Raw genomic sequence first — 26,611 nt, forward strand, 5'->3', positions numbered from 1 at the left:
GTGTGTTTGTGTGTGTGTGTCTTAAGAGTAGACATTTCTGTTACTGTCTCATACCCTTGTGATTGGTAATTGTTGGAAGGAGAACAACCTGAGAGGGGAGAATGGGAATTTATAGTTGACTGTGGGATTGTGGTTAACTGATGTCCCAATTCATTCTTTCAGGGCTGGAAGTAGTTAGAGACAGACAGAAATAGAGTATAAGAGGAATATAGAGTGTAAAGAGGTATTTGGGGGAATGTTGTGGCTGTTAAAATGAGTATATTTTGATAGATCTATGAATTTTAGAGCATAATTTCAAAAATTCGTCTTCAGGCGGGCAGATCACCTGAGGTCAGGAGTTCAAGACCAGCCTGGCCAACATGGTGAAACCCTGTCTCTACAAAAACACAAAAATTAGCTGGGCATGATGGCAGATGCCTGTAATCCCAGATACTCGGGAGGCTGAGGCAGGAGAATTGCATAAACCTGGCCGATGGAGGTTGTGGTGAGCCGAGATTGTGCCATTGCACTCCAGCCTAGGTGAAAGAGCGAGACTCTGTCTCAAAAAAAAAAAAAAAAAATTGTCTTCAAGGTAGTATTAATGTTATTTAAACTCGCTAAGGGAATTCATCTTGATATTGAAACTTTATAACATGTCTATTCTGTATTACTGAGAATCAGACATTTCAGTGTTATGTACAGTGTTCATCCAGAAAATGAATTAAAACTGATCTTACTAGGTAGAGAAATTCTTATGCATTTGTGAAATAATCTTGGGGAAAGTTTCATATTCTATGTTTTAGGTATCTTTTTCCTGATTTCATAACAGTATTTACATTTGAACAAGATGTTTCATATAGTAAAACTCTAGATTAGTGATTCTTACATAAAATGGAAGAATAACAGATTTCTTGAATTAAAATACCTGTTTTTCAACTATACATCTTTTTTAATATTTCAATTAACTTTTTAATTTTTAATTTTAGTATTTCCATCTGATGAAATACCTCATTCTTTCAATATTTTATTTTAAAAGGCTCTCTCCTAAAGAGAGAGTTACAATTTATAGCCTTTTAAAATACACATGCTGAAATGAAATTAAATTCATTAATTTATTAATTTATTAATTACTTCATTAATGAATTAAATAAAAATTTAATTCTTTAAACTACTTCCCTTGTTTTGCTTCTGAAAAAGACTATTTCATAGTCTCATAAGTGAAATTTATGTAGTAAATGATGATAGTGAGTTTGTATAAAATGACAATATTTTACTGCGTGAATTTAGATAACTTTAAAAAGCCATACAGAATCAGAATTAATGAAGTCACTTATCAGTGTTAGGTATAATATCCAAATTGACCATGATTTTATTTTGATTTTCCTTTTTTCTTTGACAAGAGTTAGACTTTTTAAATAAAACTTTTTATCAATGTAAAGAATAATATAATGTACAATATATTTGAGTCTGTGTATTTTTTCCTTAAGTAAAAAAGTAGTTTATTGTACAAAGTTAACCTTCTGAGGGAATATAAATAAAGAAAAATGGACTCTTCTGGGTTCATTAAGGAAGAGTAGACCAATACAGAAAGAATGTGATTTCAAGAGCACATTTTAACATTAAATGTACTTGAGAGAATGAAAGCGGCATTGGAAAGTGCTTTCAAAAAATCACTGTTGAAATCAAACCTTTTTAAATAGATCTTTGAAATAAGAATATGGTGAGACACAAATGAAAACTTCAAATGAAAATTTAAATGGCCCAAATTAGTTTTTAAGTATTCTACATTTCTCTTACAATTATTTTAGAGTAGATCTATGAAAACATTACTTTGAAAACAAACCAGTTTTGAGCCATAATATAATAAACTATGTTGTGTTTTTACCTTGTTATTTTATGATATTTCACAGGAAACAGAGTATCTTTAGCCTAATCTATGATAGTAAATTATTTTGAAAATTTGTCTTGACATACAAACAGATGTGTTTTCTTAATTCCTTTTAAGCTGAGGGTTGGTGGTTTGTGGTTTATTGTTCCTGTGATTGGCATTAAAAGCCTTATTTCACAGCTTGCAGTGAAGGACTATTGGGTAAAGAGTGGCTGTGTTCCACAAACTAAATTCAAAAAATGTCAATCAAGGTCTCACATAGGTTACTTAGAGAATGAGTTTTCTTACTGATTTCACCAAATGTCGCCTCATGCTGTCTTTGATTGGCACAGCCTGGCAGGGAGGATGGATGAATCTGTCACCGGCTGGTTAATTGTGTTACTGGTCTCAGTCTGACATCAGGTCTTTGACTCTTAAGTGGCTCAATACAAAACAAATTAGCAGATTGTAGTCATATTTCTCATTCTATATGCTTTGACTTTGTTGAATGCAGTCCATAAATCATATTGACTGACACACAAGTAAATGATGAAAGCTGTTTTTGAGACATGAATCTAGAAAGCAGCACTGTGAAGGTGCCATGGAAGGATGCATATGGTTGACCCTTTGGGAATTTCCTAGGAGCCAAATGTCTCTTTACCACAATTGTTCTTAAAAGAAAAGCTTTTCGGTAATGCGAAAAGGATCTAATATGTCAGCAGATTCTCTTTTACAAGTTCCTTTGAAATACAAGAAGTTTGTCTAAGGGTTTTTCTCTCTTTGCAAGTTGTTTTCAGCCAAATGTTACAGCAGGGTAAAAAAGTAGTTACCTTTAAAAGCTTAGCAGGTGTTTTTACTTATTTATTGAACTTTGTAAAGAGAGGGAAAATGTTGGTAATAGTTGCAATTAATTTTTCAGATGAGGGCAGGAGAAATTTTGAGGTGCTTGAAATTTATTAAATGTGCCGTGTTTTCTCAGTCACTTCACTTAATTATTTTGGCTTTTTTTGTTACAATATTAAAAACTAGAGCATCTCTAATGAAAAGGGCTAGTTTTTAAAAGATCATTGTAAAAGTACTCAGACTATTTTTATTCTAGAAAATGATATATTATTAAAGGCATCAACAACAACAACAATAATAATATAATAATAGTGTTCAGAAGATTATACCAGAGTGTGCCAATGGCTATAGACATTAAAAATAAATTATCAAATATATTTTTGGGTGTGTAAATTTTTGGAGTGTTAACATTTCTATCTAAAAATATGTAGTAGATGAAGTTTAAGAATAGTTGTATGCATTTTATAGTTACAAAGTAGACATTTAAAAAATACTGTATAATCTTATGGAATATAACTTTTTAAAATTTTAAAGAATCTGAACCTTTGATATTATGAACTTAAATTTTGAGCTATTTATTTCATCTGAAGATTTATAAAATATAAATATTTTAATCTTCTATCTTTGAGAACAATAAGCCTGTATTTAATATACCTCATCAAAAGAAATTCAATGTTAGGATTTTAGTATTACACATGATATTTAAATGAAGATTTTATTAAATATTTATTTAAATTCATGTGTGTGTATGTATGTGTGTGTGTGTGTGTGTTTTTATTACTTATTTCCACCAGGTTTGTGGAATAGCCTGTGTCTACTCTTACCATCATTTTCAGCTCTAGTGCTATTGCTATGTAGTCGTTTGTAGCATCTGAACCCATGTTAAATTTTAAAGGTTTACATAAAACAATACCACTTATATTGTACAGTGTGTTTGCTTATGAAATGAATTTAATAGTAATTTTCTGGCAATTTATTAATCAACTTTTACAGTTAGTATATGATAGTGGCAGCATGCATATGACATGGAGCTTATTTGATGGAGAAGCACATTAAACTAAAATGCACTAGCTGTTCCATTGGGTCAAAGTGACATTTCCATTAAGTATTCTGAAGCCTATTACATTGTAATTAAATGACAGGCCATTGATTTCTCCTTTCTCTGCTTCCCCACTTCTCATTCATATTGATATTATTCTGCTTGGGGAATGGAGCTGCATGTCTCCCAGACTAATTCCTCTTGAGTTTGGGGGATCTTGAATCATGCTGGGTTTTGCATTGTTTGTTACATTCCTTTTTGGCAGTTCATCAGTATCTGTCAAATATATTGTTTGCATCAGCTTTTATCTCTTAAGTTTTTGATTGAGAAATTGACATTCCGTTTCAGATATGTAGTTTTTCACTGTGCATAGTGTCTAAATGCAAAAAACTCATTCAAAAAGTTGTTTCTTGTCTGACTTTTAATGTGTGATTTAACAAATGTTGTAATAAGCATCTTGAACAAGTATTTATGTTGTTTATTACCTTTCTCACAAGTCAATCCTATGTAAGATGTTTTTGTACTAATATATTGTAACATTTCTATTAGGGAGATTTTGGTCATGATTTTGTAGCTTTCTGGCCTTTGAGATAAGTAGGAAAAATATAATTATCAAATATGACTGGGTAAATATTTGTTAATGCAAATGAGGCGAAACATGGCATGTCTTCCAAAAGTAATTATTTCTAATGATATTCATAGATCTTTGAATCCTATCATAGTAGTCAGTCCGTCACCAAATAACATAATTGTCAGTTGAAGGTAGCCATCCTAGGAGCAGTATTATACGGGAGAACTTTACCTAAAAGAGTTTTCATAATATTTTAAACTTCTAGTTGAAATGCAAAACCTGTTTAAAAAAATAATTTATCTTTGGGAGGCCAAGGTGGGCAGATCACAAGGTCAGGAGATCGAGACCATCCTGGCTAACACAGTGAAACCCCGTCTCTACTAAAAATACAAAAAATTAGCTGGGCGTGGTGGCAGGCACCTGTAGTCCCAGCTACTAGGGAGGCTGAGGCAGGAGAGTGGCGTGAACCCAGGGGACAGAGCTTGCAGTGAGCCGAGATTGCGCCAGCCTGGGTGACAGAGCGAGACTCTGTCTAAAAAAAAAAAAAAAAAAAAAAATTTATACTAAAAGTGGTGTAGTTTTGTGAGTCAGCTGTATAATGCAGAGGCTAAACATTTAAAAAGGCTATTTTTAAGAAAACAATTTAGGCTATCAGTGAAAGTTCACGTACAGTTTTAGGAGATTATTATAGTAGGAAATATTTTTTAATGATGTGTATTATACTGAAAGAAAACCACAAATATTCAACCGCATACTTCCAACCTACCAGATGATTTAAAAACTTAATTTCTAAAGCTAAATGCACATCTGTAGAAAATCTTGAAGCCATATTGGTAGACAAACCTTTTTTTTTCTGCCAGTGATTGAAGCTATGCTATAGACTAATGTTCTGATTAGAAGTAAGCACTTACGATTCAAAGGGTATTTTGAATTTTAGCTGTAATTTAAATAGCAATAATAGTAAGTTATACTGTTAACTTCCTTTATTCTGACTTGGTTAATTATGTAAAGGAGAGATTAAGGAGCATTATGTGGATAAAATGTTCTGTCAGTATGACTTATTTTATGTCATAAATGTCATTTTAATATGCATTTCTAAAGTGCTTTCAGTATTTGAAGAGATCTGAAATAACAGTTTTTAACTGGTGTTTTAATTTTCCTTTGCGCAATTAGAGCTTTAATGATATTTATATCCTGAGAAAGCCAAGTAAACTAAAAATATTCATGTTAATTTCTATAATATAAAGGCATAACCACTCAGAATACAGAAACAGGAAGGAAAGTAATCACCATTGTACCAAGCATAACCAACAAAAAGAATGCCAAGTGTGTGATTTTTCTGATCCTTTATGATGTATTTCTGTGTTTATTTATTTGTTTGATTTTTGGTTTGATTGTTTTAAACAGGGGAAAGTTGCTCAGACAGCTTGCATGTCAGCCTGCCAGCATCTGTCAACATCCTTAATGCAGATGTTACTGGACAGTGAGTTAAAACAAATAAGCATGGGAGCTGTTCAGCAGTTTAACTTAGATGTCATACAGTGTGAATGTAAGTACTATATTGGTTTATTCTTACTGGGAATCCATACTTAAATTATATGAAAAAAATGTATTCAGCAGGATAGTTCAGAAAGGAGGGAAAAGGCCTGGTTCAGCTAAACTTTTAGCAGCCTTAGGAGTAGGGCTAACTTCCTGAAACAGGAAGATAAAAATATCTCAGCTTCACATTTAGGGCCTCTAGAGAGAGGCACTGAAGTGGCATTCCAGATTGGGATATTTAAAAACATGACTCATTTTCCTTATTATTCCTTGTCTGGTCATTCTTGCCTTTTTCTAGGACTCTCCTAATGTTTGTCATAAGTGAATGAAATGATTCTGTCATTCTTACTTGCCCTGTAAGTAACTTTTTAGATACTTGCTAGAAGAAAAACCCCAGGACCTTGCATTGCAAGTGAAGTATGCTATTTGGTTGTTAGCCTTGTTATATGTGCTTTTGGATATGGGTTTTATCAACCCTCAAATTATAATTCTTTAAGTACAAGATATGAGTATATGTGAGCAATTTTCAAGCAGTGCTTTCAAATAAGTAGTACACTGATTAAACAGTGAAAATCCCTGGTTGACAGTTCTGTCAGGCACCACAGTTGATAAATTGAAAATCAGTGGGGCACAAGAAGGATTGTAAAATATTTGAGGAAAAATTTTCAATAATGTATTCTTTGTGAAAGACATTAAAAAATTAAATGTCAGCAGTTTGCAACTGAAGCAGAAATGACTCATTTTTTTCAACAGATAACAAATATTTGTGTGCCCACTGTCTATAAGGCATTGTGCTAGGAAAAACATCATTAATATTATAGAAAATTATTAGGCTCTTTGGACAAGATCAGTTGTCTGTTGTACACCACACACACACACACACACACACACACACACACACACACTCTCCAAAGTTTCTAAAAACCTACCCATTTATTTTTTTTTTTAAAAAGAAACATTTGTTTAGAAAGCAAAAGAAAAATTTTTTTTTTTTCCTAGGGAAGAGATAGATTAATTTTCTTTTCCTAGAAAGCATTTTTTATTTTCTCTAATTAGAAAACTTTTATTATATTTCTTTCTCAAAGTAAAGCTATCGTTTGACAAATATTTATTTATTTATTTATTTATTTATTTATGTTTTAGGTTTTTGAGATAGAGTCTCACTCTGTCACCCAGGCTGAAGTGCAGTGGCACGGTCTCAGCTTACTGCAATCTCTGCCTTCTGGGTTCAAGCGATTCTTGTGCCTCAGCCTCCCAAGTAGCTGGGACTACAGGTGCATGCCAACATACCCAGCTAATTTTTATATTTTTAGTAGAGAGGGGCTTTTACCACGTTGGCCGGGCTGGTCTCAAACTCCTGGCCTCAAGTGATCTGCCCACCTTAGCCTCCCAAAGTGTTGGGATTACAGGTCTGAGCTACCACCCCTGGCCTGTTTTTTATTTACAACAATATCCCAAAGAAACACTTTTTTTTTTTTTTTTTTTTAAATTACAGATGAGGTATTGCTGTGTTGCCCAGACTGGTCTCAAACTCCTGGGCTCAAGTCATCCTCCTGACTTGGCATCCCAAAATGCTGGAATTACAGGCATGAGCTACTGTGCCTGGCCATTTTTATAAGTTTTTAAGCTGAAAGTAATTTTTATTCCCATTCCACAAATACTTTGAAACTGGTTTCTTAAGTTTCTTTAAAAGTTGTCTTATGAGATCATTTCAGTATGACATTGTCTGTATAAATATCTTATATAAGCATTGCTCAAGACATTTTTGTGTTACAGTAGTCCCTCTTATCCACAGTTTTGCTTTCTGCAGTTTTTGTTACCTCCTGTATAGTACATTAAGACATTTTGTGTGTGAGAAAGACACCACATTCACATAACTTTCATTACAGTATATTATCATATGTCCTCTATTTTATTATTTTTGTTGTTAATCTCTTATTCTTCCTTATTTTTTTTTTTTTTTTTTTTTTTTTTTTTTTGAGACAGAGTCTCGCTGTGTCTCCCAGGCTGGGGTGCAGTGGCACAATCTCGGCTCACTGCAACTCTGTCTTCTGGGTTCCAGCAATTCTCCCGCCTCAGCCTCCTGAGTAGCTGAGACTACAGGCGCCCACCACCAGACCCAGCTAATTTTTTGTATTTTTAGTAGAGACAGGTTTTTAACATGTTGGCCAGGCTGGTCTCAAACTCCTGACCTCAGATGATCCACCTGCCTCGGCCTCCCAAAGTGCTGGGATTACAGGCATGAGCCACTGTGCCCGGCCCTGTGCCTAATTTTTAAATTAAGCTTTATCATAGGTATATATGTATGTATGTGAAATAAACATAATTAATATAGGGTTCATTACTATCTGCAGTTTCAGGCATCCATTGGGGGTCTTGGAACATATCCCCCATGGGTAAGATGGGATTACTCTATTACATCTTTAGTATGGCTTCAAAATAACTAGACAATTGAACTACCTTTGTTGGCATTTGATGTGTCTTCTAAATTAAATTTATTGCTCAAAGATGGAAATTACTGTTTGATTAGACAAGTTCAGTTGTCTAAATCTTCCCTCTATGCTCTTACCTCTCTATGAAGGGCTAGCCTATTGATATTTAGAGAAATGTCCAAACACCCTGGAATCTTTGCCTCGGTATCCTGCCATAGGATAGTTTCCACTTTCAGGTACTCCTTTGGGCAGAGTTACTAGAGGCTCCTTTTAAAACTCTGATGTTTTCTTTAAGAGCTAGTCTCTTGGAAAAGACCAAGAAAGGTCCTGAGTATGAGCTATAACTCAAGGAAGCCTGGGGCCATTTGCAAGAGGGGTAAACCCTAGCCTGATGGAGGCTAAGGTCCTGGCACTGTAGATATGAAAAGGAAGAGACCAGGACTCCAAAGACAAACCATAGAAGACAGCTTGGATTCCTTTAAGATTTTGCCTATGGTTGGTTCTACTTCCTAATACTTCTGTATTACCTTAATCATTACTTCTTAATAGAGTGACATGCATTTACTACTCATGGGACAAAAGAAATGGATTAAAAATGTTTGTGTTTATTTCACTGTCTCTGGTGTTCTCTTTTCCAAAAGACATCTTTTTACTTAAGTAGTATAGCATGAATAAAGAAGTCTTTCTGGTGCAAAAGAACCATCCACCCCTCAACTTCTGACTTTCAGCAATTGATACCTAAATCATTTTTAAAATGAAACTTAACTTTCTCTAATAAATATGTTAAAAGAATTTTAAAAATAAGTTTTCATCTTAAGTTTTTTTGTTTAAATCTGGAGAAAAGTAGTTCTTTAAAAATAGAAAACTTATTCTCAATTTTAATGTAGTATGTATGCTTTCTGCATATTGGGGCAGGGAAGGGAGAAGAAAGAGAGACAAGAAGAAAAATCTGGCTAGGTAGTAGGAAGGCTAAAGTGCCTGGTAAGTCTGTGAAGAGAAAAGGTCTGGATACCATGGGAATCAACTGGAATATGAAGAAGAGGAGAGGCAGGTAGTTCAGATGGGGACTAGAAGCTAAAAGATCATTGAGTTTCTTCACACACCTGTTAATAACATAGACATGCTCACACACTCCTCCATCTTGAAATCCTTTCTATAATAAACCTGCGAAGTAATTGTCCAGCCATTCCTTGAACATCCAATTTGGGAGATTAATTCTATACAATACATCACTCTATCATAATCTCTCACACTGAACTGAAACCACTTTCTCTCTAAATTTCTCTTAATAGACCTAGTTCTACCTTAGGGTTAGAGTCACTACCAGTCTATATTGTGTTTTTGTGCAAATTAGAAAAGGTGTTCTCAGTAAAAAGGAAAAAGCCCTCTAGAGTTGCCCCCTTTATCTGAATTAGAGAAAGTTTACTTATTCCCATCTGGACTTGGCCCCTACCAAGGCACATAGCTTATTAAATAAAACATTAGCTGGATTTTACTCTCCCCTTCCCATTTTTCTCCTTAGTTGGGCACCTGTGTATAGCAAGCAGCCTGACAACTATATCTGAAGTTTGGCTTAGGGTCACACAGGAAAAAAAAAAATCCTTATCCACAAGCCAGTTACATGAAAACTGCTCTTATAGCTCTCTGAATCTTCTGAAGGCCAGACATCAATAATTCCTTATTCTTCTTACGTGATATAGTTTTAGATCCAAAAATCTTCTCTGAACAAAGTGGTTTAACTATCTTCTCTTTCATATCTGATACCCAGATTAAATATAGAGATAGGTGTACAAAACAAGTATAATTATGTAGCTTTGCTATCAAATACATTGTTTCATATTCTATAATTGATTAATAAAGCCAAAACTGTTAAACCTTTTTTAGTAGCTAGAGTATACTTCCAAATCATTGAAGCTACAGGAATCTATAATCTCTCTGTATTCTCCCCTCTTTTTTGGTGATTGCTAAGCTCTGTTTTTCTTATCCTATATATGTATGGTTGGTTTTTATTTTAGGATTTTAAGGTTATCCCTAATAAATGTTGAGATGTGTTCCGTAACTAGCCTATTGAGATCTTTTTATATCAAAAGTTAGTATCTGTGGATTTGTAATCATTCTTTCTACATATTTAACAAAGTCATTAGCAAAATATTGAACAAAACCTGTTATTCGTATCCTTAGATACAGAACGTCAATATCCTGAGATACAGTGCATCATCAAAATGTGGTCCCCAAATGAGCAGCAATAGTGTCACGTGGGAACTTGTTAGAAATGCAAATTCTTGGGCCTCACCTGCTGAATTGGGAACTCTGGGGATGGGGCCCAGCAGTTTGCTTGAATAGACCCTCCAGTTGATTCTATTGCATGATAAAGTTTGAGAACCACTGTATTACATGGACCTCTCCTTTGTATCTATTTAGGTCAATTATTCAGAACCTTATGGGTATCTTAAGATTTCTCAGCCAGTAGCTAATCCCCCGATTGAATCCAACTCGCAGTTTGGCATCTTGCTCCATGTTATGAGCAGCTTCTGTCAGAAGCCTTGCTAGCGTAAAGAGCTAATAATGGCCATTTAATTTTCCTTACCTACCAGTCTGATTACCCTTTCAAAGAAGAAAATGACATTACTCAGATTTGTCATAAATCCATATTGACTTATAGTGATCACTTTCTTTTGAAGACTCTCAGAAATCTTTACTTAATAGCCTGTGATTGGTTCTCAGGATTAACATAAAATCCTGCTAGTCTGTGATATGCTAGCAAGAGAGCCATAGTCCAAGAAGTCCAGTAGCAGGGATCAGGTACTCAGATTGGAAGTCATGAGCCACCAAAGAAATGCTGGGCAACTCAGAAAAGGTGCTTAAATCATAAAATGTAAGCAATAGGAAGTGAGTTTCACTTACAAGATTGAAATATAAGCACCAACAATGACCGTTATTCTGTGCTAGATTTTCTTTTTATTTGATTTAATTAGAATGCAAATGTTTGTTTTCCCATTCTTGTTACTCTGTGAAAAACATCATACATGTATTTCCTCAGCCTCAGAATGTCAATCTGCAGGTAGAAACAAATAGCACATCTAGATGTAGTGGGGGAGGTGGAAGGGTGGAAATAATTCCGTTACTGACAAATTATTCTGTACCATCATTCAGCCATGTACTTTTTTTTTTTTTTTTTTTTTTTTTCTGGTGATGAAGAAGAATTAGCATTGACCCATCTGTGTGCTCACTTGTTTTTTGAAACAATGTGTTGATGCTTTTTTTTTTTGGTATTCCTTGTGACAAGTGACACACATACCAGTGAGGTAAATCAGCTTGAGCTAAAATTTCAGTCTGTAATTATGAAACAGAACTTTTTCCCCTGTTAAGTCAACTGCTTTATAGGAAGATTCATTTGTGCAAATGTTTAACGAGAACCTATTATATGTTTGTTATATACTGGGAAATCAAAGATAAATCAAACTTCAAAGATTTCATAGTCTGGCTGGGTAGGAGACAGATACATAACTGTAATAGAGCATAATTAATTATTTATAGAATATGTATTTTGTGTAGAGAGGGGGCAGTTAATTCTGTATGCCATGGGATTGAGAAGATTGACTATAACAGAAGTAAAATTTGAGCTGGGTCTTAAGGGATGGATAAGATTTCACCAAAAGCAGGGAAGGGCATTCTGAACAGAGGGAATGAGATAGGCAAAAGCACTGTGATGAGACAATGTTTAGGGAATCTTCAAACAATCATATGTTGATGGACTACAAAATGGAGCTTTTTAATTAGGACCATGAGACAATTAAATCTGTGTCACAGAATGTTAACTCTTTTGTCATTTGGAAATTTGTACTGGAATGAGGGAGAGACTGAAAGCAGGAAGACCTATTAAAAGACTATTGAACTCTTTCATGTGAAATATAAAAAGAGCTTAACCTTGGCCAGTGGGAATGAAGAGTATGGATTCCAGGCATTTTGGAGGAGGGAATACATAAAAAGAGTGAGTGAGTAAAGGTATGATTTGATACAATTTAACCATCCAGGATAGATAGTTTAATTAAATTCAACATAGAAGATTTGAAATTGCAGGTATCTTACACAGTGCTATGCTCATAATAAAAGGTCTACAGATGTTTATTTATTGAATAAATGAACAAAGTAACAAATCAGGAACTCTCTGTAACCAACACTGGTCTCTTCTAGAGTTCTACCTTTGTTGTCAGAAAGTTAAGACCCAGATGATATTGCTGTATTTCAACTCAAGATCATTTAACTCCTTGATCTAAACAAAACTGATCATTATTTCTTTCATAAAAATTCTTCACATATTTGATGACTGAAGAATGACCTTTTAACTTTATCTTTTCTGAGCTATGCAGTTATTTTTTAAAATGTTTCCTTGTAGGATATTTTCACATGCCTTTTTGTAAATTTTCTTTGGATCTTTTCCTGTTTTTCTACTTTTTTAACCTATACTTGGTGAAAGTGAATACAATGTCTAAGTTGAGGAATATAGAATTATATGAACTTATATAGAACTTTTCTTTTTTTAAGTGCTTTCAGATCAGTCTTAAGATGGTCTGAGTACATGTCAGGAAGTTGAGACCTTGCTTCCAGTCCTGGCTCTGCTTCTAACTTGAGCAAGGTGACTTGGACAAACCCTTCATCCATCAAGAGGCCTAAATTTTTCCCGTAACACATGGAATTTGGAATTGATAATTTTTTCAAGATAACATCCTCATTCTAAGATTCAAAGGCAGTTAAATGTTAAGACATTGAAGACTGTGGGGCTTTGAAGTCATATATTAATTATTTCTTCATATCTATTATGTGCATGGCATTGGGGGAATACAGTGGTAAGCAAAACAGAAAAGGTCTTTACCCTCTTGGAGTTTAAGTCCAGTGGGGAAACAGTCATTAAATAACTTCGTTAGTGAATGTGACTATAAATTGTTAAACTTTGTAAAAGGATACGGTATGAGAATACTAGGTAGGATTTATGTGTGAATGTAGAGGTTAACTTTTGGTTAATTTGACCATAACCATAATACTAGTATAACTCCATGTTTGGAGACAGTCAGGAAGATACCCAGGAATACATACTTGGAAATTGCAAAAATAGCTCACTCTGAAAGCTACATTGAACCTTTGATCTTAGTATAAATTTTGTGTAAGTTCAAGATAAATGTCTTCTTATTTGGAGGAGCTTTTGCCAAGGTATGAGAATGATATTCTGAATCAGTGTATGTACTTTGTTTTATATTTATTAAATACTTATTATATATTCGGTGCCAATATAGGTACCTTATAGATATAACCATATAGAAGAAAAGACTAATATGTTTTCTAGACAAGTTCTTACAAAGGTATCGCAGAAATTCTTCATATTACTAACAAAATACAGACTGTTTCCAAAGCATCAGGCAATCAGAAAGATTCTGTTTTATATTTTAAGAATCCAGAGTAGGTCTAGAATATACTTTTTAATTCATTCTACCCAAATATCTAAGTTAGGTTATCAGATCCTAAGGGTTTAACATCTGAAATCTGTAGGTATTAGAAAAGGCATTAGAATAGCTCCAGTTTAAAGAGTGCTGGCACCTATTTCAATGGTGAGTTATTGAGGAGTAGGTAAGTTTCTTAATGTGAAACCCTTGGTCTTTCTTCATTTTTGGATAAAAACTTAACCTGCTGGGAACGATGGCTCATGCCTGTCATCCCAACACTTTGGGAGGTCAAGACTGGAGAATTGCTTGAGCCCAGGGGTTCGAGACCAGCCTGGACAAAATAGGGAGATTTCATCTCTGCAAAAAAAATTAAAAATTAGTCAGATGTGATGGTGCACACATGTAGTCCCAGCCACTCAGGAGGCTGAAGTGGGAGAATTGCTTGAGCCTGGAAGGTCAAGGCTGCATTGAGCCATGATCATGCCACTGTACTCCAGCCTGAGTGACAGAGTGAGACTCTGTCTCAAAAACAAAACAAAACAAAACAAGAAAGCTTAACTAAAAAAAAAAAAAAAAAAAAAAAAGAATGCTGTTTATAGAGTTTTAGTGGCTATGACCTCTAATTGTAGCCTTGAAAAAGGCCTGTGCCCCATAATAAAAGTATTAAGGCCAAATCATTTGGATGGTAAGAGAAGAATATTTCAGTGCCTTTTTAAAAAGTAAGCTGGATGCTGTTACACTGTTTGGATACCTGGATTTGTTCCTGGTTTGGATACCTGAATTTGATACCTAAGCTATCTGATGAAGGATACTCTGCCCAGGTTTAATTCCAAGAAATGGAGAAAACTAGATATTACTTTATATAAAAATGAGGTGATGAAGGTAGAGTAACAATTGGTCCTTGAGGTTTTCATCCCACTGTTGCTAACCGCTTATAACAGAAAATACATCTAAAAGCCAAGAATCCTAACTCTCCTGATTCCCAGGCATAAGTTATTCACTACCAGAAAAACCACTACATCTAAAAGCCAAGAATCCTAACTCTCCTGATTCCCAGGCATAAATTATTCACTACCAGAAAAACCACTAGATGGTGCTCTTAGTCATTCCTTCTAATGACACAGCTGGTCCACACGGGGTGCTTTGCCTAATAACAAAGTTTGTTAAACAGGCCGGGCGCGGTGGCTCAAGCCTGTAATCCTAGCACTTTGGGAGGCCGAGACGGGTGGATCACGAGGTCAGGAGATCGAGACCATCCTGGCTAACACGGTGAAACCCCGTCTCTATTAAGAAATACAAAAAACTAACCGGGCGAGGTGGCGGGCGCCTGTAGTCCCAGCTACTCGGGAGGCTGAGGCCGGAGAATGGCGTGAACCCGGGAGGCGGAGCTTGCAGTTAGCTGAGATCCGGCCACTGCACTCCAGCCCGGGCGACAGAGCGAGACTCCGTCTCAACAAAAAAAAAAAAAAAAAAAGTTTGTTAAACAAAACTTGAGTTCTTACTAGCTACTTTAATCTTAAGATGTAGATAGAAATGGAATTACAAGAAGTATCTTCAAATAGAATGAATATTGGCCTTCATATTCAGCCATCTATTTAGTTACAGAATTATTCCATTTTATATGCACCTGTGTGGTCATTTGCAAGCAAGGTCTTAAAACTGTAGCCTAACCTCCTTACCCTTTCTTTCAATCTTTTGTGAAGCTTCTGGTGTATTCACTCTTATGATCCATGGGCCCTTTTTCTCCCCCACCCCCTTTACCCCCTGACAATTCTACCTACCTTGTATGGATGTTTTCTATATCTACATTGTAAACAGTCTACATTCTCTGCCTGATGATAAAGATAACTGTCTGCCTAGAACAAGATTTTTCAAGGACTTCTGAGTTTAATTCCCTCTGAGTTTAATTTCAGAGTAGGTTTTATATTTTCTAGTCAGGATAAATATTTATGGCCTGACCTCTTGGCAATTTTCCTTCCCCCCTCGTACCAAACCCTTTACATTTTTCTTAGATCCTGAGAGGAAGGGCCTGTTTTCCTACTTAAAAATTTTTTTTTGTTATATATACAAATAATTCATGTTTTGCCTACAGATATTCTTTGTTCTCTTAAAACTTCATAGATTGCTAGCTGGGTGGAATGGCTCAATCCCAGCACTTTGGGAGGCCAAGGTGGGTGGGACACCTGAGGTCAGGAGTTCAAGACCAGCCGGGCCAACATGACGAAACCCCGTCTCTATTAAAAATACAAAAAAATTAGCCGGTTGTGGTGGCACATACCTGTAATCCCAGCTACTCGGGAGGCTGAGGCAGGAGAATTGCTCGAACCCAGGAGATGGAGGTTGCAGTGAGCCGAGATCATACCCCACTGCACTCCAGGCTGGGCAACAGAGCAAGACTCCATCTCAAAAAAAAAAAAAAAAAAAAAAAAAACCCAAAAAACAGGAAAAACAACTTCATAGATTGCCAATTTGGAAGATACTTTTGTTATAATCACAGCTTACCCTGCATACATTATTTTTTGTTTCCACTTTCATCTAAATTGATTCAAACTAGTCTTCCAAGTTAGGCTGATATAGCAGTTTTATTCTATTGTTATAATATACCTTCCCAATAAGATCAGACACCTCCTTCTCTAATCTAAGAATATTTGAAAACTTGGAATCAGGCCGGGTGCGGTGGCTAATGCATGTAATTCAGCACTTTGAGAGGCCAAGGTGGGCAGATCACCTGAGGTAAGGAGTTTGACACTAACTTGGGCAACATGGCAAAACTCCTTCTCTACTAAAAATACAAAATTAGCAGGGCCTGGTGGCGTATGCCTGTAATCAAAGCTACTCAGGAGGCTGAGGCAGGAGAATCTCGCTTAAACCTGGGAGGTAGGGGTTGCAGTGAGTCGAAATTGTGCCATTGCACTCCAGCCTGGTCAACAGAGTGAGACTCCGTCTCAAAAAATAATAATAATAATAAAGAAAACTTGAAATCATTTATTATCATTACAGAAAATAAGAGGAAATGAATATCCTGAAGTTATTTTGTTTATTAAAAAGGAAATAGCCAAATTGGAGGCATTAAGAGAAAAAAACAAAGATTTGGAATCTCTTAAAAAAGAAAACTTTATAGAGTCTGGAAATGATTTTTACGTATCTTATTGGGTAACCAGGATCAATGTTTTTTAAAAATACCCTTAAAGGCATGGCTAAATGACAAAAACAAAGACACCATAATAGGAGGGAAGTGGGCGTTATTGTTTTTAAAATTTTAACGATAGTCCAAGGGAGGAGAATTAGGAATCCCCAAAATATGACAAATTATATACAAAATGAGAATCTGGATGAGCCAAAAAGTAATTTGATGATAGTACTTCAAGAGATTTCAAAAATTAGTCATCAATTCTTTAAAAATTTAAAAGATTAAAATTGACCCCATGAATTATTGGGACCATAGACAATATTAGCAGAAATGATTTATATTGCTATTTAGTCATTCAACACACATTTATTGACTATTTCCTAGGTGACAGGCATCATGTATGTAACTCCTTCCCAGGAACTTCTTGTTTAGTGGAAGAGCTTATGATTTAGTTTTTGTTGAAGAAACTATTAGGAGTATTCTCACCCACCCTTAATTACTTTTATATAAATACACTGAGTATATACAGTTATGTTCTTGATTTGCACTGTTAAATAAACACATATGGCTAGGAAATTTAAATTAAGCTGGATGCAGTGCCTCATACCTGTAATCTCAGCACTTTGAGAGGCCAAGACAAGAGGATTGCTTGAGGCCAGGAGTTTGAGACTGGCCTAGGCAACATAGTCCCCCTGTCTCTACAAAAAATTAAAAAACCAGACATGATGGCACCTGTAGTCCCAGCTACTCAGGAGGCTGACACGGGAGGATTGCTTGAGCACAGGAGGTTGAGGGAAGCTGCAGTGAGCTGTGATGGCACCATGACCCTCCAGTCTGGGCAACAGAGTGAGACCCTGTCTCAAAAAAAATTAAATAAAACCAAAAATTAAGTTTAGCATGGACATTATATTTCATTATTGCAGAATGTTCTCTTGGACAGCATCATTCTAAATCTAATCAACAAGCTAGATAATATATCAATATCCAATACTGGATGGCATTCCCTTAGCATTTATTTATTTATGGTTCTGTTTTTCTTCATTGATTTAAGAAACTTTCATTGAATACTCATTATGAGTCAGGCATTGAGCTAGGTGATAAGAGTGTAGAAGTGAAAGTACTGTCCCTGCTCTCAGGGAGTTCATGGTTTAGTGGGAAGACCCAGACAGATAAACAGTTACAAGGCAGCCAAGTGAGTGCTGAAGTTAAGCTGTGCACAGAAAGTTGCAGTGAGAACACGCAGAAAGAACATAACCCAACCTGCAGGGATAATGGAAGTCTTCCCAAGGAAGACAATGATTGAAGGATAAATAAGAGTTTGCCCAGATGGAAAATAAGAAGAGGAAGGATGCTCTAGGCAGAGGGATCAAAGCATCATGGAAAGAGAGTGGTATATGCACGGAAGTACAGGTAGTTTGGTGTGGTATAGAAACTGAGGTGCCCCTAGGGAAATGATGAGATGAGGCTGGCAGATCGACAAAGGCTAGATTGCAAAGGACCTTAGCCTTATTTTATTTTAAGATGATGAGAAACTACTGAAGGATGTTAAACCGTGAAGTGGCACAAGTTACATCTACGTAAATCTTACTGGGATAAGTGGATGGAGAGGTTGCACCAGAAGCAGGGAGGTCAGATAGGGTGTGTTTTAGTAATCCAAGCAAGAAATGATATTAGTTTGTACTAAGGTAGAAACAAATTCAGTCTCGAGATATTTTGAGAAGTAGAAACAAAAGGATTGACTGCATTTGATTTTTAAAGAAATAAAGGGAAAAATACGAAGCTTTGAATCAATAGCATATCGTTACGAATGTCTTCTGTGCCAGATGATTATCAGGTCACTAAATTGCCTTCTACCCCTAAAAATTTTTGAGAGAAAGCCCTGAGTGTTATAATCTAGTGAATTTCACTTCCCTATTGGTTAGATTCTTATGAGAGATGTGATAAAAGATGAGAGACTGAATACTTAATCAGATTCTGGATTAATGGAGTAAATGCCAGGAAATCTGAATTAGTTATGTAATCCTGGGCAAGTCACTTTCCTTTTAATTTTTCTGCCCTATAAAATGAAGGACTCAGCTGGGCGCAGTGGCTCACGCCTGTAATCACAGCACTTTGGAAGGCCGAGGTGAATCACTTGAGGTCAGAAGTTGGAGACCAGCCTGGCCAACATGGTGAAACCCTGTCTCTACTAAAAATACAAAAATTAGCCAGGCGCGGTGGTGTACATCTGTAATCCCAGCTACTTGGGAGGCTGAGGCACGAGAAACGCTTGAACCTGGGAGAAGGAGGTTGTAGCGAGCCAAGATCGCGCCACTGCACTCCAGCCTGGGTGACAGAGCAAGACTCCATCTCAAAAAATTAAAAAGTCTCGGCAACTTTTAAACTGAGTCCTTAGGGGACTGTTGGACGTGTTTCAAAGAGGTTGTCTCTTTCAGTTGCAAGATTTTATGATCCATCATCTGCATGCCCTATTTACTAACGTAAGTTATTGTGATGCTCAGAGCAGATGGTGTGTGAGAAAGTGCTTAGTAAACTATAAAGTGCTATATAAATTTATAGTACCTTTAATTTTGACATTGAGCTCTTTGGTTTACTGCCAAGCCATTGGGTCTTAAACTAGTATCTTAAACCTAGGGAAAAGAAAAATTATTTTAAGATTATTTTTAATGTAGAAAAATTCTGAGCATTAAATAGATAATAACTATATGTCTAAATGAAATCGAGCTTATTTTTGTGCCTGATAAAATGAGTCTCTCTGCATCATAGAAAGTCTTTATTTATGAGTGTGTGTGTATCTATCCATGGTGGTGGTAGAAGCTATGGTAACATTTACAGCCTTGGTTGAGAACCACTAGGGATTTATGGTAAATGGTTACAGACAGTAGCCTGAGACTGTGGCAAAAAAAAAAAAAAAAGGCCAATAAAATGCTGGATGGTCTTGAGTTTTTTTTTTTTTTTTTTTAAAGACAAGATCTCACTTTGTCACCCAACCTGGAGTGCAGTGGTACGATCATGGCTCACTGCAGCCTCAACCTCCTGGGCCCAAGTGATCCTCCTGCCCCAGCCTCCCCAGTAGGTGGAACTACTACAGGTGCATACCACTATGCCTGGCTAATTTTAATTTTTTTTTTTTTTTTTGTAGAGATGGGGTCTTGCCATGTTTCCCAGGCTGGTCTTAAACTCCTGCTTCGAGCCGTCCTCCAACCTTGGCCTCCCAAAATGCTAGGATTTATAGGCATGAGCCACCATGCCCAGCCAAAAAAAGTATTTTTTTGAAGTTAGAAAACACCTTTACTTTTAACACCTTTTATGATTATAATATAAATGGCTAACATAAAATAATAATATATTTTACAATGTAATATAAAAGGTATTATAATTTTGCTTATCGTTTTTCAGTTAAGATGTAATGATACTAGAGAAAGGCAGCTCGGCTACCTAGGGCGTAGTAGCAGGTAATGGCAATACCACTATATGAAAGTATACCACTTTTCATTGTATAAAAAGACAGTGATATGAATAAATTGTACTAAATACTGAAAAATGTGGCTAGATTTGGTCACTAAATTTTGATTTTCTAGAAAAAAGGGGTCTGAGAATGGTGAATTTAGTCACTTATCTAATGACCATAATCTAGCAGAGAACCAAGAACAAAGGGAGAAAAGTGGTGCATCTCTGAGTAACCAAAAGGTTACTCATTCTCTAAAGGTATATACGCTCCAAGGTATGTATATGACACCTATTAACCTTACTAGTAGGAGAGGCCCTTGCTTAGCTTGTGTTTGCTCTTACTTTAGACATAATTCTAGTAATTGATTAGCTGGCTTACCCGCTCAAGAAGAGTAAAGATAAAATTAATAAGAGAGATGAGGGAGAGAGTAGGGAGTAAGAATTCATGTTAAAACTACCAGGGAGGAGAAGGCAGAAAAATTAGAAAAGCTAGACATGAGAACTCAAATAGCACAGCTTTTTAATAGAACAAAAAAAAAGCTCTAACTTCCATAACAACCCCTGGGAATTTTACTTTATAGAACAAAATGTATTCTTAATGATGACCCACAGGATTAATGATACATTTTAGAATTTTGTAAAAAATGCTTAAGATTAAAAAAAAATTCTGATGCTTAAAGCAAAAATTATACGACAGCAACAGAAACTTATTTTGAACTCAACATTCCCCAGAGATGCCAGATAAATTAAGCTGTGCAAATTTTCATATATTTATTGTTTTTAATTGTTGATTTTGAGCCTTTCTAAACTATATTTCACACAGAATACACAAAATTTAAGAATTGCTTTTGTTATCCCAAGAACTATATAGGCTGAAATTTAAATAGCTTCCAAAATTCTAGCTCAGATAAATTCACAAATGGAACGTCTATAATGTTCTCTTAAAAAATTAGACTCTCCAGCACTTTGGGAGGCCAAGACAAAGGTATTGCTTTATTTAGGCCAGGAGTTCAAGCCCAGCCTGTGCCACATGGCAATAACCTATCTCTACAAAAAAAAAAAAAAAAAAATTTGCATTAGCCGAGTGTGGAGATGCATGCCTGTAGTCCCAGCTACTTGGGAGGCTGATTGCTTGAGCCCAGGAGTTCGAGGTTGCAGTGAGTTGTAATCATGCCACTGCAGCCTGGGTGACAGATCGAGACCATGTCTCTTAAAAAAAAAAAAAAAAAAAAAAAAAGAAGAAGAAGAAAAGAAAATCAGAATATTAATGGAGTGGGAAAATGATTACAGGCATTCTTACCAGAGAAGCTTGCATGTAAAATGACAGGGTCTTTTTTATGAGCCAAGTCTTTTAAGTTTTTAAAATAACTAATATTGGAATTGTCTTTAATTTAATTAAATAAGCTATGTTAGTAGTATTAAAAATTTTGAGCCACAAAAAATTATTGAAGGAATCTGTGGAAATTTTAAAAATTCTTGTTGAGATATTTTTTAGTTGAGGCATGAATCCTTTATAAAAAAATTACTGGCCAGGCACGGTGGCTCACACCTGTAATCCTAGCACTTTGGGAGGCCGAGGCAGGTGGATTGCCTGAGCTCAGGAGTTCGAGACCAGCCTGGGCAAAATGGTGAAACCCCATCTCTACTGAAATACAAAAAAAATTAGCCGGCCGTGGCGGCATGCACCCGTAGTCCCAGCTACTCGGGAGGCTGAGATAGGAGAATCACTTGAACCTGGGAGTCAAGAGGTTGCAATGAGCCGAGATGGTGCCACTGCACTCCAGCCTGGGCGACAGAACGAGACTCCATCTCAAAAAAATAAATAAATAAAAATTTGTAAAAGGCATGAACAGGCATTCCTGCATCATCCTGATTTTTCTACTTAGAACATTTTACCTATTGTCTGCATGTAAAGTTGGCTTCTTACCTTGGTGTCTGCCTTTTATTGCTATTAGCTAGAGGTGGGATTTTTTAATAGCTCCTATTCTGTAGCAAAGCAAATGTTTCAAAATATGTTGACAGCCATGGAATTGATATAATTTTTAAATGCTTCTACAATCATTCACCTAAGGCTAAAAAGAGTCAGAAAGCTTTACTTGATTGAAGTACATTAATATTAAATTTTAGTAAGAAAACCCTCCTAAATGTATTGTGATTAGGATTAAAATGATTACATGGCAGATTCGAAATTTAAAATTATTATTAAAACACTTGAGGTAGTGGATGTGGAGAACTTTCTCAGTAGTGGAAATTGAAGGTTATAAATAATATTCATTTGAAATGATTATGTGTAAATATTATAATGCATTTATAATGAGTAGAAATTAATTTATCAGTTAAACTCTTGTATATTTTGCAATCTCATTTTTATTCTCGTTTTTTCTTTCTTTTAATAGTGTTTGCCAGCTCTGAACCTGTGCCAGGATTCCAGGGGGATACCCTGCAGCTAGCATTCATTGACCTCAGACAAGTAAGATGTAATAATGTACTTCCCATTTGTTGCCCTCTAACTCTTGCCCTCCCCTCACTTTTTTTTTCTTAATGCTACGGGAATGCCTGTTTGCCTTGAAACAACCCATCTTAAGAAAAATGCTTCCTTGATAACTATGTATTTGACACTTCTCTTTGAACCTGTAATGCATTCAGTACCTCAACTTCATAGAGCATTCTCATCAGTGAATATTTAATTTATTTAATAGTTATTACCTGCTAAGCACATTACTAAATCATAACTTTGTAGCTTGGTTTAATGACACTTGATGTTCAGATTATTTCTTAATAATCTTGTCATATATGAAAATTGGTGGTATTAACATTAATTTCAGGACCCAAGTTAAATGTAAATTCTTACAACCTAGAAAGTAACCCCTTGCATAAAATTTTTTCAGTGGTAAAGAATGCTATTTTTATAAATTTTCTGTTGGTCCCAGAAAGAAGGATAAAATATGTTTTAAAAATGTAATGAGATATTTACACAATTCTTTTCTGGCCACAATACTCTAAGTGTAGTAACAAATATGATCATTTAAAAAATCTATTCATTTTGCTACTCTGACATCTCTCTTGTCGTTGTATTTATTTCTTCCCTTTTTCCACCTCTTTATTTTTTTTATTGTTTTCCTCCTCTTTTCTCTTCCCCCTTTTGTTTTTTTTAATTCCTATTATTAAGTAGCTTAAGAAAGCTGGGGAGTCAAGTCACAAGGGAGTTGTAGTAGGAAAGGAGGATCCAAGTTAGAGGGCTCAGGAGTGCTAGAATAGACAGTAGGAGTGACTGTGGCCTTTGCAAGAAGAACCATATGGAGATTGAATTAAAACAAAGCCACTGTGGTATCAGTCTATTAATAGTTCCCATTCCCTTTAGGGGATAGAGATGAGGCTTCATCATTGGTACGAACAGACTCTACCACAGTGATGTTCGGAGCAGGACCACTTTGAGCAGTTAAGAAACTGACTTCAGTAAATGTTTGAGAATATAGATAATTCCAACCCAGTGTTTCCTAAATACTTACTATTATATATTCATTTTTTGCAGAGGAAAGATGTGTTTGAAATAAATATAAAACTGTATAAGAAATAGTTTTATCCTGATGGAGCTTAAACATACTTTAGAGAAGCAAAACATATACTGGTTAGGAATCCTTATAAGACAATGAGTTGCCGGCTGGGTGCTCTCATTGTCTCAGTGACTCACACCTGTTATCCCAGCACTTTGGGAGGCCAAGGCAGGTGGATCACAAGGTCAGGAGATCAAGATCATCTTGGCTAACACTTTGAAACCCCGTCTCTACTAAAAATACAAAAAATTAGCCAAGCATGGTGGCACGCACCTGTAGTCCCAGCTACTGGGGAGGCTGAGGCAGGAGAATCGCTTGAACACGGCAGGTGGAGTTTGCAATGAGCCGAGATCGTGCCACTGCACTCCAGCCTGGGCAACAGAGCGAGATTCCGTCTCAAAAAAGAAAGATGAGTCATGTGGAAATAATTGGTATATCTTCAAGTCAGGTTTAGAAGGAGACTTAAAAAGCCATTCTTATCTCCAAATTATGTCTGTAAAGTATGATACATATAAAATACATTCATATTTACTTCTCTTTGCAATCAGTGCTCAGATATTATGTCAAACAAGGAACACTGTTATAGGTGACCTAGATCTATAGATGATTAACCTTGCTGAGTTGGGAAAGATAGTAGAAGAAGAAGATGGTCTTTGTTAGGTCATTTAACTATTTAAAAAGCTGCCTTCTCTTTATCAAAGAATAAAAAAAATTTTGTGTTTTGAAATCTTTATCACTGGCTAAGTAAATGACTATTATTTTAAGTCACCTGTGATCCTGTATTTGTTTGTTTGTTTATTTATGAGACAGAGTCTCACTCTGTTGCCCAGGCTGGAGTGCAGTGGCATGGTGTCACCTCACTGCAACTGTGCCTCCAGGGTTCAAGCAATTCTCCTGCTTTAGCCTCCCGAGTAGCTGGGACTACAGACACATACCACCACGCCTGGCTGATTTTTTTTTTTTTTAGCAGAGACAGGGTTTTCCCATGTTGTCCAGGCCAGTCTTGAACTCCCAGCCTCAAGTGATCCACCTGCCTTGGCCTCCTAGAGTGCTGGGATTACAGGTATAGCCACAGTGCCCGACCACCTGTGATCCTATTTTAATCAAGTTTTTAAACCTTTGGCATTTAATATACTTCCCCAAATTTCAGATTCCAAAATTGTCTTTTTGAACAAACTTTTGGATATTCCGGAAAGGGCCCCTGGAAGCTCAAGAGAGACACATTAGTCTTTTTCAATATAAGAAAATCATATGAGAAACATTGTCAAATAAGAAATGGTATTTAACTTGCTTTGAATTTTATTTATACATATATCTTATTCATGTGTTCCAAAATGATTCCTGAAATTCTGATGTCTTGATATATGTTATCAGGCATAATTATTATGTTAAGTTATTATGTGTCGCAAAAAATAACAAAATTCCCTTGTCAATTGGTGTCTTTTACCATGGCTATTCTTTGTTTTTTTTTTTTTTTTTTTTTTTTTTTTTAGACGGAGTCTCGCTCTTGTCACCAAAGCTGGAGTGCAGTGACAGGATCTCAGCTCACTGCAAACTCCACCTTCTGGGTTCAAGCAATTCTCCTGCCTCAGCCTCCCAAGTAGCTGGGACTACAGGCGTATGCCACCACCCCCAGCTAATTTTTTTTGTATTTTTAGTAGAGGCGGGGTTTCGTCAGATTGGCCAGGCTGGTCTCAAACTCCTGACCTCAGGTGATTCACCTGCCTTGGCCTCTCAAAGTGCTGGGATTACAGGCGTGAGCCACCGTGCTTGGCCTAATCATGGCTATTCTAAGTCCTTTGTCATCTACAGAATATTAATTGTTTTTCTTTGGTTCTCCTCAAAAAGCAGTTTACAATTGGCTAAAGTCCAAAATTTGCTTCTTCTTCTTTTTTTTTTTTTTTGAGACGGAGTCTCGCTCTGTCGCCCAGCCCAGGCTGGAGTGCAGTGGTGCGATCTCGGCTCACTGCAAGCTCCGCCTCCCGGGTTCACGCCATTCTCCTGCCTCGGCCTCCCGAGTAGCTGGGACTACAGGCGCCCACAACCGCGCCCGGCTAATTTTTTGTATTTTTAGTAGAGACGGGGTTTCACCGTGGTCTTGATCTCCTGACCTTGTGATCCGCCCGCCTCGACCTCCCAAAGTGCTGGGATTACAGGCGTGAGCCACCGTGCCCGGCCCAAAATTTGCCTCTTGGCATACAGAGTTATACAGTGGACTCTGGAGACTCAAAATGGGGAGGGTGGGAGAAGGGGTGAGGGATAAAAAACTACATATTGGGGGCCAGGCGCGGTGGCTCACGCCTGTAATCCCAGCACTTTGGGAGGCTGAGGCAGGTGGATCATGAGGTCAGGAGATCGAAACCATCCTGGCCAATGTTGTGAAACCCCATCTTTTCTAAAATACAAAAAATTAACCAGGCATGGTGGCGGGTGCCTGTAATCCCAACTACTTGGGAGGCTGAGGCAGGAAAATCACTTGAACCCAGGAGGCGGAGGTTGAAGTGAGCCAAGATGGTGCCATTGCACTCCAGACTGGTGACAGAGCAAGACTCTGTCTCAAACAAACAAACACACACTACATATTGGGTACAATGTGTACTACTTGGATGATGAATACACTTAAAATCTCAGACTTCACCACTATACGATTCATCCATGGAACCAAAAACCACTTATGCCTCAAAAGCTATTGAAATAAAATAAAATAAAAATTTTAAAAATGAAATACATTCTTTCTGCAGACCATCATATAACCATCTTTGACATAAA

General features: G+C 36.4%; 1 protein-coding gene across 10 annotated transcripts in view; it reads left to right on the forward strand.

Moving 5' to 3' along the window:
- Nucleotides 1-26,611, forward strand: part of EXOC6 (exocyst complex component 6) — a 216,714-nt gene that overhangs the window by 147,218 nt on the left and 42,885 nt on the right. For 9 of the 10 annotated variants that reach the window (XM_045361197.3, XM_005565957.4, XM_065521152.1 and 6 more), the window contains 2 exons: nt 5,707-5,848; nt 22,685-22,758. In XM_045361197.3, coding sequence (XP_045217132.1) covers nt 5,707-5,848; nt 22,685-22,758 — 216 coding nt within the window. The remainder of the gene's footprint in view (nt 1-5,706; nt 5,849-22,684; nt 22,759-26,611) is intronic. The other variant, XR_012417949.1, reaches the window with a different exon arrangement.

The sequence above is a fragment of the Macaca fascicularis genome, chromosome 9 (genome assembly GCF_037993035.2).
Source record: "Macaca fascicularis isolate 582-1 chromosome 9, T2T-MFA8v1.1".
NCBI lineage: Eukaryota > Metazoa > Chordata > Mammalia > Primates > Cercopithecidae > Macaca > Macaca fascicularis.